The 15,065-nt window shown below is 59.2% G+C and overlaps 2 protein-coding genes across 4 annotated transcripts; both read right to left on the reverse strand.

Moving 5' to 3' along the window:
- Positions 1-1,425: 1,425 nt before the first annotated feature.
- On the reverse strand, positions 1,426-13,024 carry LOC140914339 (prospero homeobox protein 1-like). Of its 3 annotated transcripts, none has more exons than XM_073351895.1 (5): positions 12,939-13,024; positions 4,686-5,697; positions 2,794-2,901; positions 2,163-2,357; positions 1,426-1,868 (listed from the first exon to the last, which is right to left on the reverse strand). In XM_073351895.1, exons 2-5 carry the CDS (start codon positions 5,682-5,684, stop codon positions 1,683-1,685), a joined length of 1,488 nt encoding a protein of 495 aa, XP_073207996.1. In that variant the 5' UTR covers positions 5,685-5,697; positions 12,939-13,024; the 3' UTR covers positions 1,426-1,682. The 3 variants fall into 3 exon arrangements, with proteins under 3 accessions (XP_073207996.1, XP_073207993.1, XP_073207994.1); XM_073351892.1 differs by lacking the exon at positions 12,939-13,024 and adding an exon at positions 9,865-10,956; XM_073351893.1 differs by lacking the exon at positions 12,939-13,024 and adding an exon at positions 7,358-8,841.
- On the reverse strand, positions 12,959-15,037 carry SAC3D1 (SAC3 domain containing 1). The gene is made up of 2 exons (XM_073351898.1): positions 14,169-15,037; positions 12,959-13,422 (listed from the first exon to the last, which is right to left on the reverse strand). The coding sequence occupies exons 1-2, from the start codon at positions 14,722-14,724 to the stop codon at positions 12,959-12,961; spliced, it is 1,020 nt and encodes a 339-aa protein (XP_073207999.1). The 5' UTR covers positions 14,725-15,037.
- Positions 15,038-15,065: the final 28 nt, after the last annotated feature.

A 15,065-nucleotide genomic window follows, 5' to 3' on the forward strand; every position in this document is an offset into this window, starting at 1 on the left:
TAACATCATCCCTCCCTCCCCCCACGGTTAATCGGGTGTATTAATCTGGCCATTTGCAGCTGGGCCAGGCGGGGAGGGATTTGTGATTTTAAAATGCACCACCAGCTGTTCAGCCACCTGAGCAGGGCAGCCATTTAATTAATCGGGATCCAGATGGGGGGTGGAGGAATTGTCCTCCGCACTCACTCTGGCTCTCTCTCTTTCTCCGCACTTCCTAATCCCCACAAGTTGGCAGCGTCTCATCCGCATAGGCATCAGCAAATCATCGCCCCACTGGCCCCCCTCAAAGGCAGTATCACATCACCTGAGTCTTGACTCCAGTCTCAGGCCTGGTACTGTTTGTGTACAATAGTAGCTAGAGACCCGCCCCCAGAGATCGGGGCTCCATCGTGCCAGGCACTGCACAGACCCACAACTGAGACTGTGGCCCCCGTCATGCCAGGTGCTGCACAGGACCCGTACTGAGATCGGGGGGCCCATTTTACCCAGTATTGCACAAACACACAGCAAGAGAGAGTCCCTGCCCCAAAGAACCTAAGCAGACAAGGGGAAGGATAATTTTCCCCATTTGATGGAAAAGTCAAGGCATGGAAAGGTTACATGATATGCCCGAGGTCACATGAAGTTTGGCAGAGCCAGGTGTCCTGACTCCCAAGGTAGTGCCCTAACCACTGGACAACACTGCCTCCAAATTCCTCCCGAACCCCCAGACCAGGGGAGTATGAATTGCTGATGTTCTGGGCTCACACACAGGGCTATGGGTAGGGTGATCTGGCACATGCACCCGCTGGAATTTAACCCCAGCACCCCAGTCCCAGACCCAACCCCAGGAGACAGACAGCAGCTTTTCAATGTGTCTTTATTGGCAGGGTCCAGAGGGAGCGTGAAGTCTCAGCAATACATACACTGGGAAGCACAAGCCCCTCTCCCCGCCACCCCCCTCCCTCCTCCCACAGGCCTTAAACTCATGGACGTGGGCAAGTGCAGCCACTAACACAAACCACCCACTGCTTAGGGTGTGGATAGGCCCCATGTGGGTACTGTTCCTAGCTGTAGATCCCACCCCAAGAAGAAACTTTCACCTGTACCTGATCTGTGCTCCCCATGCCAGCCGCCTCCCTCACTGCTGGGATCCCTCCCCCGGCTCCACTCCCCAGCCTGCGCTCCCAACACCACCTCCCCTGCAATTGCTGGGATCCCTCCTCCATCCCCACCCCCGGCCTGTGCTCCCACAAGCCTGCCTCCACCATCCTGCACTTCCCACGCTGTCTGCCTCCCTCCCCTACTGCTGGGATCCCTCCCGCATCCCCATTCCTTTCCTGTGCTCCCCACGCTGCCTGCCTCCCTCACTGCTGGGATCCCTCCCCCATCCCCATTCCTTTCTTGTGCTCCCCACACTGCCTGCCTCCCTCCCCCATCCCCATTCCTTTCCTGTGCTCCCCACGCCGCCTGCCTCCCCCACTGCTGGGATCCCTCCCTGGCCTGCAGTCCCTACACTCTCCCAATGCAACCTTCTCTGCTATGTGTGGGGAGGATAATTTTGAAATGTTGGTGGTGTCAAGGCCACCCCGACCTCAGCCAGTAATTTAGCAACATTGTGGATTACATCAGCAATAAATTACCAGAGCCCTCCCCCCTCCCCCCCCACCAAGGACCCCAACTCTGCAGCGCCCCTCCCCGAGTCACTCATGCACAGTGTCTGGCAGACCATGGGGGGATCTGAAGGCATCGGGTATGTCGCACTCCAGTTTGCAGATAACCTTGTAGATGGATTTCTTCCAGGAGGGGTCAGCATCACAGCCCCGGGAGATGGCACTAAAGAATTCACGCAGGGTGATCTGGGAGACCTCCAGGAACTTGCTGGGGATCTGGGTGGGGGGAAAAAGACATGAGGGCATCACCCTGTCAGGACTGGTGACACCTGGCACAGGAGGGGTCTTAGCAGGGCTCTTTTATTCCTCCCCCAAGGTCAGTTTCCTCTTGTCAATTGCTCCCATGCTGCCAAGATCACCCCAGGCCTGCACTCCTCACCTCAGCCGGGATCCCTCCCCAATCCCCAACTTGGCCTGTGCTCCCCTTCCCACCCACGTGCTCCACTTACGGGGCCCCTCCCAAATCTCCACCCGGTCTGTGTGCCCCACGTTGCCTGCCTCCCTGCCCACCTCGTAGTCATTGGCTTTGTTGTAGTGCTGGTTGAGGACACGGGCCAGCTCCGAGTCCCGGGTGACAGTCAGCATCTCGACGCTGAGCACCCCATCGCTCAATGCCTGGCGTGAGAACTTCTCCATCTGGATGTAGAAGAACTCCCGGAAGTTGCTGAACCACTTGATGAGCTGGGACGTGATGCAGCGATTGAACTGTGGGGACAGCAAGAGGAGAGAGACGTTGCCATCAACGCAGCCCTGGGTCTCAGTCCCCCAATTCACTGAAAACGGAAGAGTGACCCACATTCCCTGCCCCAACTTCCTGGGAAAAGGGGGGGTCCAATCTCCCCTTCCTGCCCCCCAATTCCCTGCAAACAGGGGTTCAATCCCCCTTCCTTCCCTCCAGCTCCCTGGGAAAAGGACAGTCCAATTCCCCCCCCCGTCACATCTCTCGTCACATGATCTACCTAAGTGTCTGTTTCTGGCAACAGGGTCAGTGTGGGGGGGGGGGGGCGGGGGGAAGGGACCCTCCCTCCATGGGTGGATGGTGCTAGAGGACCTGCATGGGCCATACAGAAGGGGGCCTGGATCCATGGGGAGGGTCCATGGTCAAACTGTCCCAGAGTTGGGGAGGTTCTGAAGGACCCACCTTGACATCGGAGAAATAGGTCTTGAGCGTCCCGGAACTGGGGTAGCGAGTGTAGAAGAACATCAGCTTGGCCTTCTTCAGGTGCCCAGGGGTGAGGCCCTCCTGGGAATGATGGGGTTAAGGAGCAACCAGGGGAAGAGCTATAATGGGGGCACCTCACTCCAAGGCCCTCCAGAGAGCAGACTGCCCCTGCCCCCCGCTCCCCCAAGAAAGCAGTGACCCCTGACCACGAGCTGAGAATAGAACCCAGGAGAGTCCTGACTCCCAGCCCCTCCTCCCCATTGTACCCCACGAATCTCACCTCTCAATCTCTTATCTCCACCCCGGCAGCTCAGCTCAGGCTGTAAAGAGAGAGGGGGTCAGTGGGTCATAGGTTGTGTGTGTGGGGTGTATGTGTGTGTAGCAGTGTGTATGGGGGCTTTCGGGGGAGGGGCAGTGTAGGGGAGATGGCTGTCAAGGGACAGGGCAGCATGGGGGAGGCAGTCAGGGGGGGCAGTGTGTAGGGCACATGCAGTGTGTAGGGTAGGGGATAGTCGAGAGGGGGGCAGCACGTGGGGCGGGAAGCAGTCAGGAGGGGGGCAGCATGTAGGGTGGGGACAGTGGGGGGAGAGGGCAGTGTGTAGAGCGGCGGACAGGAGGCAGTGTGTATACTGGAGGGCAGTTAGGGGAGGGGGCAGCATGTAGGGCGGGGGATAGCGGCAGGAAGGGGCAGTGTGTAGGGTGGGAGGCAGTCGGGAGGAGGCAGTATGTAGGATGGGGGACAGTGTGGGGAGGGGGCAGCGTGTAGGGCGCGGGACAGCGGGGAGAGGGGGGAGTGTGTAGGGTGGGAGGCAGTCAGGGGAGGGGGCAGTGTGTAGGGTGGGAAGCAGTTGCGGGAGGGGCAGTGTGTAGGATGCAGGGCAGCGTGTAGGGTGGGCAGTGCGTAGAGCAAGCAGTGTGTAGGGTGGGAGGCAGTGTGTAGGATGGGGGGACAGCAGGAGTGTCTTTGCCAGCCCACCCCCACTAATCCCGGGGATTATTCCCAGCAGGTGCCTAGTGGGTTTCAGTAGGAAGCTCTTTCTGAGCTGGTGCAATCAGCTTAGGGTCCGGCTCAGCCTGGTTAACCATTAAACCTACGCCAGGCCTCAGAGGACTAGCGGTGGGTGGGTGGTGTGGAGGGAGCAGGTGATGCTAACACCTGCCCTGCCAATGCCTCACAGGTGGCAGCAAGATGTGAGCAGGTGTGGAGTGGAGCAGGGCAAGGCCAGAGGGCAGGGCTCAATGAGTGTATGGGGTGTGCGTGAGGTGGGGGGACAGGAGTATGTGTATAGGTGTGGGTATGCTGCATATGGGCCGGGGGAGGGAGAAGGAAGAGGCTGTATGTGGATGTCCAGGTCAGTATATGTATATGAGGCAGGGGCCAGTGTGTGGGAGTTCAGCAAGGGGATGCCCGTGTGTGGGTCTATGGGAAACTGTGTGTGTGCGTGGACGGTGAATGTGTGTAGGTTGGCTTGGGGCAGAGTGTGTGTGTGGTGGGTCAGTGGAGGATAGGTTGTGTGTGTGGAGTGAATGTGTGTGGGCTAGTTGGGAGCAGGATTGGGGGGGCAGTGTGTGTGGATCGGGGGGGTCAGGGTGTGTGGGTTAGTGTGTGTGCGGGTCAGACTGTGTGAGTGGGTCAGGATGTGCATGGGGGTGAATGTGTGTGGGTTAGTTTGGGGCAGAGTGTGGAGGGCAGGGTGCATTTGAAGGGGGTGAACCTGTGTGGGTTAGTTGTGGGCAGGGTGTATGCGTGGGTCAGTGGGGGACAGGATGTGTGTGGGTTAGTTGGGGGCAGGATGTGTGAGGGAAGTGTGGGGCAGGAATCAGATCCTCTCCCCACTCTACCCCAGTCCTGGCCGGCTACTAAAGGATATTGAGGGCCTGTAGAGTGCTGGCTCCTGGCCATGGTGCGTCTCCGTGGCCTGACTCTTGGGGAGCTGGCGGTCAGTCGGCCCTGCCAGCTGGAAGAGGGCACAGTGCGGCTGCAGCAGGTGGCGTGAGGACAGCTTGGTGCGCAGGCTCAGACTCTCCCAGTAGGCCTCTCCTGCTGCTCTGTCCTTGAAGGCAGCCAGGTATGGGGGCACAGCCATGGGCTGGGGGAAGGTGCTGGCCACCAGCTCTGGGGGGGCACGGGGCAAGCTCTTCCTCACCACTAGGGGCAGTGCCTCTGTCTGGTCACTTGGGTAACTGCAGGGGGGCTCCTCCGGTGGGGGTTGCTGGCGGGCAAACACCTGCATGACCGTGTCCACCACCTGGGTCATGGCTGCCCCAAGCTCCTCCTTCAGGGCCTCGGCCAGGGTGCCAGGGTGCCTACTCCCTTCCCCAGGATGCCGGGTGCTGGCTCCAACTCTGCTTGGCTCCTGGGACCAGGCTGCCCCCATGTTGCTTCTTTCCTCCTGGGCCACCCCGCTGTAGATCTGGCACAGTTTCTCCTGCAGCTGGAACACTTGCTCACGCATCTTCTCCAGCTGCTGCTTGAGCTGGCTCCGTTCCTGGGCCCGGCGGGAGCGGCCATACCCAGAGCCTCCTTCTTCCAGGCCCCCATCACGGTATGAGCTGCTGATGCTGCACACGATGTTCTCTACCCGGGCCCGCTTAGCCCAGACAAAGTCCTTGGCACTTTCTGGATCCAGACCCCTCTTCGCCGGGACCTCCCCGTCCCCCTGGGAAGACTCACCCAAGTCACAGGCCTCCACCAGCTTGGCCTTCACACTCCTGCGCAGCCATTGGGAAATGAGATCACTGTCAGGGTAAGGGGCCGCCATGTCCCCACAGCCCCTAGGTTGGTTCTGGAGGCTGAGCTGGTAGCCGGGGTCCTCCAGCTGCTGCTCCTCTAGCCGCTCCAGCTTGAGATTGGTGCCGGAGAAGGACATCGTTGTTGGGAGTCTGCAAAAAAGATCAGACACATGGGAGTTGGGGAGCCGGCTGTGCACTGTGCTCCCTCCTGCAACACAGCGCCCCCAGTACCGCTCTGGGGCATTGGGGCCAACACTGAATACCAGGGGAGAGTCCCCCTACTGAGAACCTGCCCCACTCCCTGCAGCACAGCGCCCGCTAGCAACACACTAGGGCACTGACGGTGAAGGGAGAGTGCCCCCTACTGACTCCCCCAACCTGCTCCTTCTTTGGCTTTTCTCAGAGGATCCCGCTCTGTGTGGTGGGGTGGGGTCTGTCTCAACCCCAACCTAAAGGTGGGGCAGGAGTTGGAAGGGGTTAATACAGCTGGCTCATGCAGAGATCCCAGCTGGTGGACCTTGGGCTAACAGGTTAGGGGAGGGTGCAGGGCCATTTAAGGGCTGTAGGCAGAGGTGCCACTAGAGCAAAGGTTCACTCTCCCCCCGCCCCCAGCAAACTCTCCCCTCCATGGTCTCTGGCCAAAGCAAACAGGCCTCTGGCTGCTCCCTGAGAAGGCAGACGCGTGTGGGCCTGATACAAACCGAACAACCCCCGGTTTTGCACCACGCACAGTGCCCCCAACCCTCCATCCCCTGCCCCCACATCCACCCAGGCCTGGGCTATGGCAGACCTCCCAGTTCCCCCTCTGAGAGCGCCCTGTCCCCCTTCCAGCAGCCCCCCCTCCCCCCGCCTCTCCTCTGCTGTGATCCCCTCGCTGCCCCAGGCTGTGGCAGGCCATCCTGCTGAGATCCCTGCCCCCCTCCCCGCAGCCCTCGCCTCAGACCCCCCTCCCCGACTCCTTCAGGGCCAGGATGCTGCTCTCCATTGTTTTTATCCTGACACAAGAGTGCAACCCCTCCTCCTCCCACCCCCCTCCCCCGCCCCCCAAACCCCTACTAGGAACAGGCTGTGTTATGGGTAGAAAGCAGGAGGATGGGGCAACGGGCATCTAACAACCCCCATGACGTTGGCTGGAGGGGGGCAGCAGCAGGATTCTGGGATCTGTGACTCTCACTCTGGCTAAACTTTATAGTAAACAGGTAAGTCCCCTACCTCCCTTCTGCCACCCTGCATCCTCCGAACCAGGCCCTGCCTCCCGCAGCATCCTCCACCTGTCTCCCCCCAGCCAGCCCTCTACATCCTCCCACCCAGAACCTGCCTCCTTTCAGCCCTCCTACATCCTCCACCCAGACCTTCCCTGTTCCCTTGCATTTCCCATCCCAGCTCTCCCCTAACCTCTTCCTGCACCCCCAACCCGGACCTTCCTACCCCCCAGCCCTGCATCCCCTCTGGCTCCCCTAATTAGCCCAATCCCCCAGCCCCTCTGCAACCCTGCTTCACCCCCTGCACCGCACCCCCAGACCTTCCCTGGCCCCAAACCCTGAGCATCACCTGATCCAAACTCTGCACCCAACTCCCAGCCTTCCCCTGCTCCCTGTATGCCAACCCTTATATTCCAATTCCAGCTTCTCCTCACCCAGACCCTGCCTCCCCTCAACTTCCCCGCCCTGCTCCTGAACCCCCATGACCTCTGTTCCCCCTCCTCCCCAGCATCCCTGGGGTGCCCTGGAAGTCCCCAGTTGACTCTGCCCCTTTTGCCCATGCTGGCACCTGAAGGCAGGTGCCAGGGGCAGATGGTATTCTGACTCACCGCTTGGCAGGTGCCCACCCTGGGGAGAGCCCCTGAGCCCTGATTCCTGATGCCAGCTAGTCTCTGCCACACTGATTGACAGAGCCAGGAAGGACCTGGGTCATTCCTCTGGTGACATCACACCACGGGGACACAGCCCCACGTGGGGGGAGGGGAATGCCAGTAGTAGGGGAGGAGCTGAACCATGATTGGGCAGAGGGTTATCCCCTTGTCAATCCTGAGGCAGAGTGGGAGGAGGGACAAGCTGGACCCAGATGCCAAAAGGAAGAGCCAAGTCCTGGAGACCATTAAGGGAGAAGGAAATGCTAGGAAATAAGTGAACACAGGAAGCCACCCCTCTCCCAGAACTGAGGAGAGAACCCAGGAATCCTGACAGCCCCCCACTCTAACCCATTACACCTTGTTCCCCTCCCAGAGCTGTGGGGAGAACCCAGGTGTCCTGACTCCCAGCCCCCCTGCTCTAACACCCATTACACCCCACTGCCTTCTCAGAGCTGGGGGGAGAACCCAGGTGTCCTGACTCCAAGTTCCCACTCCTGACCCTGTCCCACTAGAACTCACTGCCCTTCCAGAGCTGGGATAGAACCCAAGAATCCTGGCTCCCAGCTGCTCCAGTCCCCAGACCTTTGGCTAAGTCAGGTGGCTACAGCCCTCGCCTCCCAGCTGCCACTCTGGGGTGCTGTAAATCACACCATAAATACAACGGTACTTCCCCTCAGGCAGCTGGCAGCTGGGGCAGCCTCAGAGCACGAAGGGACCTGCCAGAATCCAAGGGGCCACAGTGAGTGAGTGAGTGAGTGAGTGTGTGTGTGTCAGTCAATGTGACCCCAGTGGGGGAGGGGGATCAACAGGGTCTGGGGGGTCCTACGTGGTTGGGATCTGTGGAGTCCCAGGAGGAGGGAAGGGGACAGGGGGAATTGCAACCTAAAACTGCGACATTTATGGGGCAGCTGTTCAAAGAGACAACCCCCTCCCCTAAACACATGTACCCACTCGCATTCAGACACCTTCCTCATGCACAACCACACCCAATGCTCACAGCCAGGCGTACCCACACTGCTTCACATAGGGCCCACTATCTAGCTGTCAATACTCCCCTCCCTGAGTCGGGACAGAACCTGCCTCCCAAGCCCTGCTGTTCCAATGACAAGACATCACTCCCATTCCTGTGGTGTGGACACAACCCAGGAGTCCTGATTCCCATATCCCCCATCCTCAATGCTCCACCCTGCTCCCCTGCCCACAGGGTCTTTAAGGGTCTCTTCCCCACTCATCCCAGACCCACTCCCCAGGGCTGGTTTAATGAGCTAACCCTGGGAGAAGCCTTTAGCCAACCCATCAGGAATGTGGGTGGATTAGTCTGGGCCTGTGGCCGCCACAATAACCACCCAGCCCCGTACGTGGGTGGCAGGCCAGGGCTTAGGCACAAGTGCTGTGTCTGCTCCTATATTCACGTCTCGATGCGTCCAAAGGATTTGTGCCCCCCCCCCCGCGCTGCCTGGCCCATTCACTGCCTCCATTCAGCCCTTAATCTCCAGCCCCCACCCCGGCCACTCCGCGCCTCTTGTTTTCTGCTTGCTGGCATTATCAGGGCCTGTTTTCATGCCCCTTTGACACAGCAGAGTTCCAGGGACCCATAGGGTCTTTGCACAGAGTTGCACACCCCAGTGCAGGGAGTTGTTCCCCTGGAGGCATGGGGGGAAGTCATGGCTCTTCCCAGTCCCTCCCCGCCCATGGATCTGGGAATAGAAATCCTGACTCCCAGCAGCCCCGCTCTAATCACTAAACTCCACTCTTCTGCCCACAAGGTATTTAAGGGCCTATTCCCTTCACCCACCCAGTATCTGCTCCCTGCCTGGGGCAATTCTGGAAGGTGCGCAGACTGGCAAACTCCCTTGCACACTGGCAGACAGATCCTCCTGGTTCTTTGTGACCAGTGCCATAGGTGACCCATGGGACCAGAGCTGTTTTCATGTGTGGACACACAGTACCCATTGAGCCAGGCACTGTACAGACTCACAATGGGGATCAGAACCCTTGTCATCCTGGGTGCTGCACAGACCCATGACTGAGACTGGGGCCCCTGTTGTTCTGAGTGCTCCACAATCCGCAGCTGGGACTGGGGTCCCCTTTGGGCCAGGCACTGCACAGACACAGAGTGAGAGACAGTCTCCTGCCCTGAAGAGTTTGCAGTCATGGACAAAGGCAGCATTATTCTTCCCATTTGTCAGACAGGCAACCTGAGTCACAGAGTGGATGATCACCCATAGAATTTGCAGCAGAGCCAGGTATTGAACCCAGCTGTCCTGAGTCCCAGGCCAGCAGCCTAGCCCCTGGAGCACCACCTTAAAGGGCAGACGTGACCCATCTGGATCACTACGGAACAGAGTCACCTGCTCTGATGATGGCAAAATTCCCCAGACTAATAAAAGCTCCAGATAAGCAGATTCATTAATCTCCTGCGAGAGACAGGCCCCTCATCCATTACCTGAGGATCTGTCACTTACCCAGTCACAGACATCACGGGCAGGAGTTTCCCAGGGGCTGGAAGGTCCCAGCTTATCAGTCCCAGCTGGGCCCCGTGAGAACATGGGCCTCCAGTTCCTCTTGAGAGGCTGCTGTGTGTTTGCCTGAGTTGTTTTAAGATTTAATTGGACACCATAAAGGGGAGGGAGGGAGAGGCACCTTGCAGGGAAATAAACACAGCCCAGATTCTCAGGCTGTCGGATTCTGAGTTATAGACACCCCCCACCCATCCTGGGGATACACAAGGGTGCCTGGGAATGGGACATGGGTTTTTTCCTAGATGGTGCTAGCTAGCTCCAGTCTGGCCTGAGTGGGAGACTGGTAGGCTCAGGAGGCCTGGGAATAGGATACAGCACCTTTCACCTCTAGGGGGCACTGGCTTCCATCCAGCCCCAGGTGAGGGGGACCAGCTGGCTCAGAGGGGTAGGTCCTTCCCTCTTTAGGGGACATCAGCTCCGATCCAGCCACCGGGCAGGAAATGGAACATGGGGTCTTTCCCCTATAAGGGGCATCAACTCCAATCTAGTCCCAGGACTGGGGGCCTGGCTAGCTCAGGGGGGCTTGGGGATAGGATATGGGGCTTTTCCCCTATAGGGGGCCCTAGCTCAAATCTGGCCTTACAGCAGATAGACTGGCTGGTTTAGGGGGTTGGGGAATGGGACACAAGCCTTTCCCCATCCCCATTTTGGGGCAGTGGCTCTGATCCAGCCCCAGGTAGGGGGACTGGCTAGATCATGGGTGTGAGGAATGGGACAAAGGGCCTTTCCAATCCAAGGGGAACTGGCTCTGATCTGGCCCCAGGCCAGGGAGACCAGCAGGCTCCAGGAGGCGGGGAGTAGGAAACGGGAAACAGTGGGAAACCCCTTTTCTGTATGAGCACAACCTCCTCAGGTCTCTGGCCTTCGCCTCTCTCAAGGAGGAATCTTGTGATTCTCCTACTCTTGGCCTGGGTGCTGGGCTACATCTGGGCCCATCCCGGGCCTGCTGTGTTCAGGTACCAGCAGATCTTCCCTCTGGGAGCCTGTAACTAGTGGTTTCAGAGTAACAGCCGTGTTAGTCTGTATTCGTAAAAAGAAAAGGAGTACTTGTAGCACCTTAAAGACTAACCAATTTATTTGAGCATAAGCTTTCGTGAGCTACAGCATCCGATGAAGTGAGCTGTAGCTCACGAAAGCTTATGCGCAAATAAATTGGTTAGTCTCTAAGGTGCCACAAGTACTCTTTTTCTTTTTGTAACTAGTGGGTTACAGCTACCCCTAAGAGCCTTCGTCAAACCCAGGTATCAATTACTGAACCACAGGAACAAAGCACAAAGGAAAATGTTCTATCCCAACCATCGGCCTAGGCGCATGGCTCTCTTTTCTGGCATCCAACTATGCTTCTGGTGGGCATCCTGCAGGGCGCACTACCCCCCAGATGAGCAGGCCTCGGGCTTTAGTCTCAAAAACCTGGGTCATTTTAAACTGTGCCAAGATTTGGGATTCCCATCCCATTCCCAGAGCTAGGGATAGAACCCAGGAGTCCTAGCTCCCGCCCCAGCCCTCTCCCCACGCTAAACCACTAGTCCCTACTCTCCTCTCTGAGATCCTCTGGCAAGGACGCGTGTGCATCCCAACTCTCAGACATCACACACAACCCCCATTCCACACTCAAATTCACACACACACACAGAGACCCTGCCTCATAACGCCCCCACTTGAGAAACCTCACACACAACCCATCCCCCAGTAACACCATGACTCCCCACATACACACAAGGCAACCACACACAATACCCCTAGACAAACACAACCCCCCATTTATCCCCAATGATTCACTCACTTCCCCCCACGCACTGCCTCAGAACACTACATACTCAGTCCCCCTAGACATTAACACAATGCTCCAGCATGGCAGGACCACACCACAGACAGAGGTGGATTAAGGTTTCGTGGTGCCCTGAGCCAGAGCAAGTAGGGGGCCCACTCCCCATAGCTTCTGCCTGTGGTCCCGTTCCTGTTCCACCTGTGGCTCTGCCCACAGCCTCACATCTTGTGCCCTGTCCAGTCCCCCCCGCGGTGCCCACTCCCCCCTTCGGCTCAGCCGCTGTAAGTGCTGTCTACCCTCCACCCCCGCTAGGGCCACAGCAGGAAGTGAGAGCTACCCCCAGCCCAGAGGCCACAGCAGGGAACCAGAGCTCCTCCAGTCCTGGGGCCGCAGCCAGGGTGAGGATGCTATGTCTTCTCCTGCCCTGCCCGGCACTGCGACTCACCCAGCCCCACCTCAGTGCTTGTCTGCTGGGGGTGGGGCTCCCCAATTGGCCAGGGCCCCTGGGCAGGGGTGCTATGGGCCCATTGGCTAATTTGCCACTGCACAGACCCACAACCTCTTACAAATCAACATTTATTGTAAAACTGACTTCTACTCCCTTCAGACACCCCAAAATTCCAGGGGCGCTCTGGGCTGTGTCCTACATCTCCCACAACCTCCCACCTGGGGCAGGGGACACTGGCTGCCATTCCATACAGCTCCCCGCCATGTGGATCGGGGACCCAAAACCATCACACCAAAGTTCAGACCCAAACCAACTCTCACAAACCCCAAGATCCAAGCCAGCTTCCTGAATCGCAAACCCACGAGGGGCGGGGAGGAGGGGCAAGACAAATTATGCAGCACAAGGGGTCAAATGGAGGAAGCCGAGCCCATCAACAGAGAAAGATTGCCCAGAGCCATCCAGTTGCACTAGGCACAGGTAAGTTACTTCCTTTACCCTCTTTTATGCAGGGGGAAAAAGAGGCAAAGGGAGTGGCTTGGCGGAGGTGACACACAGAGAATCAGTGACCGAGCCACTAAGAGAACCCAGGAGTCCTGGCTCCCAGTCTCTTACTCTAAACCTGATTCCTCTTTCACTGCAAGGAGCAGAAGCCAGGGACAGGAACACAGGAGGCTCCCTCTCAGCCCTTCCCAGAGCCAGCAATAAAACCCACAAGTCCTGACTCCCAATCCAGCCAACTAGACTTCATTCCCCTCCCAGAGCCAGGGAGAGGAACGCAGGAGTCCTGGCTCCCATCCTCACCCCAAGGTCTCTTCAAACCATTAGCTACAAGCATCTTCAATGATCTCCAGCAGGGGGGCCTCCCCTCGTTTACTGTCCACTAGCAGCTGCGAGGGGCTGTGGACCAGCACGTCTGGGTCCCTGAAAGCTCCTTTCTGGAAGACCACGGCTCCATCCAGCACCATGAGCCCATGATGGCGGCAAAGCTCTGCCATCTCCTCAGGACCGTCCACTGCCAGAAGCCGGGCGAGCCAGGTCAGGGGGCAGCGACAGTTCCTGGTACTGAAGCCGTGGCTAAAGGTGAGCAGTGCCAGGCGCCGGGCAGGGCCCAGGTGCCGATGGAGGGCGCAAATCGGCAGGTAGGGCAGGGCCTGCACCAGGCGGAAAAACCGTGCCCAGTTGCGCTCCAGGTAAGCCTGGTTGACAGCCAGCGCTGTGCGGAGTTCGGGGGAGGCCCGGACAGGGTCTGGGAGCTGCAGGACCTGGCGCAGGGCTTCCGGAAAGCCTAGGGTGGAAAAGGGGCAAATCAGAGCAGCACCCCCTGCTGATCCCCCCATGGCTACTTATTGCAGCACAGCACCCCCTGCTGAGCTCCCCCCCACTCCCTGCAGCACAGGGCCCCTACTGAGATCCCCCATCCTGCTCCCTGCTGCACAGCACCCCTCCCTGACCGCATGCCTCTCTCCCTGTCATCTGGCTCCCTATGAGCCCCTTGCACCATTCTCTTCAGTCCAGCACCCCCTACTGAGCCCTCTGTGCCACCCCATGCAGCACAAGGAGCCCGCACTTCTCCCCGCAGTACAGTGCCCCATACTAAGCCCCTGCCCCCTCTCTGCAGCCCAGCATCACCCACTGATCTATCCATATTGCTCCCTGCAGCACAGCATCGCACTGGGGTCAGCACTGACTGCCATTGGAGAGTGCCCCCTACTGAGCCCCTGACCTTGATCTCTGTGGCACAGTGCTCTCTACTGAGCCACCACGCTATTCCTTGCGTCACAATACCCCCTGCTGAGCAACACGTCCCACTCTCTGCAGCACAGCACCCCCTACTGACCAATGAATGCAGCACAGCACCCCCTACTGAGCAACCAGCCCTGCGCTCTGCAGCACAGCGCCCCCTACTAACCCCCTCCCACTCCCTGCAGCACAGCACCCCCCCCAAAACCTCCCCCCACTTCTGCTTGCAGCAGTGACCCCCACTGACTCCCTCCTGCTTCTTGCAGCACAGCACCTCCCAGTGCTTCTCACCCAGGTTGTAGAGGAGGAAAAGGGCCTGGAAGGCCGGCTCCCCGTGGTGACAGCTGTCCCGGTAACAGCGCCGCAGCCAGCTGAAGCACTCCTGGAGCTGGGTGCAGTGGAGGTGGGGGTCGAAGCGGGCAGGGGGTTCCCGGCACAGCTGGTAGCCGGCATGGAGCAGGTAGCCCAGTGATCGCTCCAGCAGGGCCACGCATGGAGCCCCTCGCAGCTGCTGCAGCGTGGCATCCTGGTGCACAGCACGCAACCGGTCGGAGATGAAAGCATGAACCTCAGCTGGGGGCAGGTCGGCTCGCGGAGCCACCTGGCCCAGCAGATAGTGCACAGTGGCCAGCAGCACTGGGGCAGGGCGCAGCTCCTGGGGCTGGGGCAACTCCTTGCCTGCAGCTGGACGGGAATACTCCTTCACCACACGGGCAGGGTCACCCTGCCGCGTCCCCTCCCTCAGCTCCAGCCGGTGCAAGCGGCCCTGGCGCTCCCGCTGTGCCAGCTCACCCAGCGGGCACATCCCAGGGCATGTGCCCACTGGGAACTCATCTGCACCCCCCATTGGGCAGGCACCTGCAGCAGAGACAGAGAGTGTGAGGATCTGGGCAGGGGGGCTGTTGGGGGCCCCCACAGCATGTGGGGCGAGATGAGGAGGATCAGGCCCTCCCTGTGGGGACTCTGAGGAGGGGCAGGTCTGAGGTAAAGGCCTCTCCTTGTGGGGCCTGGGAGGTGGGTGATCTGAACTACACCTCTGGTGGGGCGCCTAGGAGGAGACCTGGGGGTCACGGCTGCCCCTGTGGGAGAACTGGACCAATCCCAGCCGCCCTGCAAAATTATATCCTCCCCCCACACACCTGCCCAACGCCAGGGATAAAACCCAGGAGTCCTGACCCCCAGACCCCC

The sequence above is a fragment of the Lepidochelys kempii genome, chromosome 7 (assembly GCF_965140265.1).
Source record: "Lepidochelys kempii isolate rLepKem1 chromosome 7, rLepKem1.hap2, whole genome shotgun sequence".
NCBI classification, from domain to species: domain Eukaryota; kingdom Metazoa; phylum Chordata; order Testudines; family Cheloniidae; genus Lepidochelys; species Lepidochelys kempii.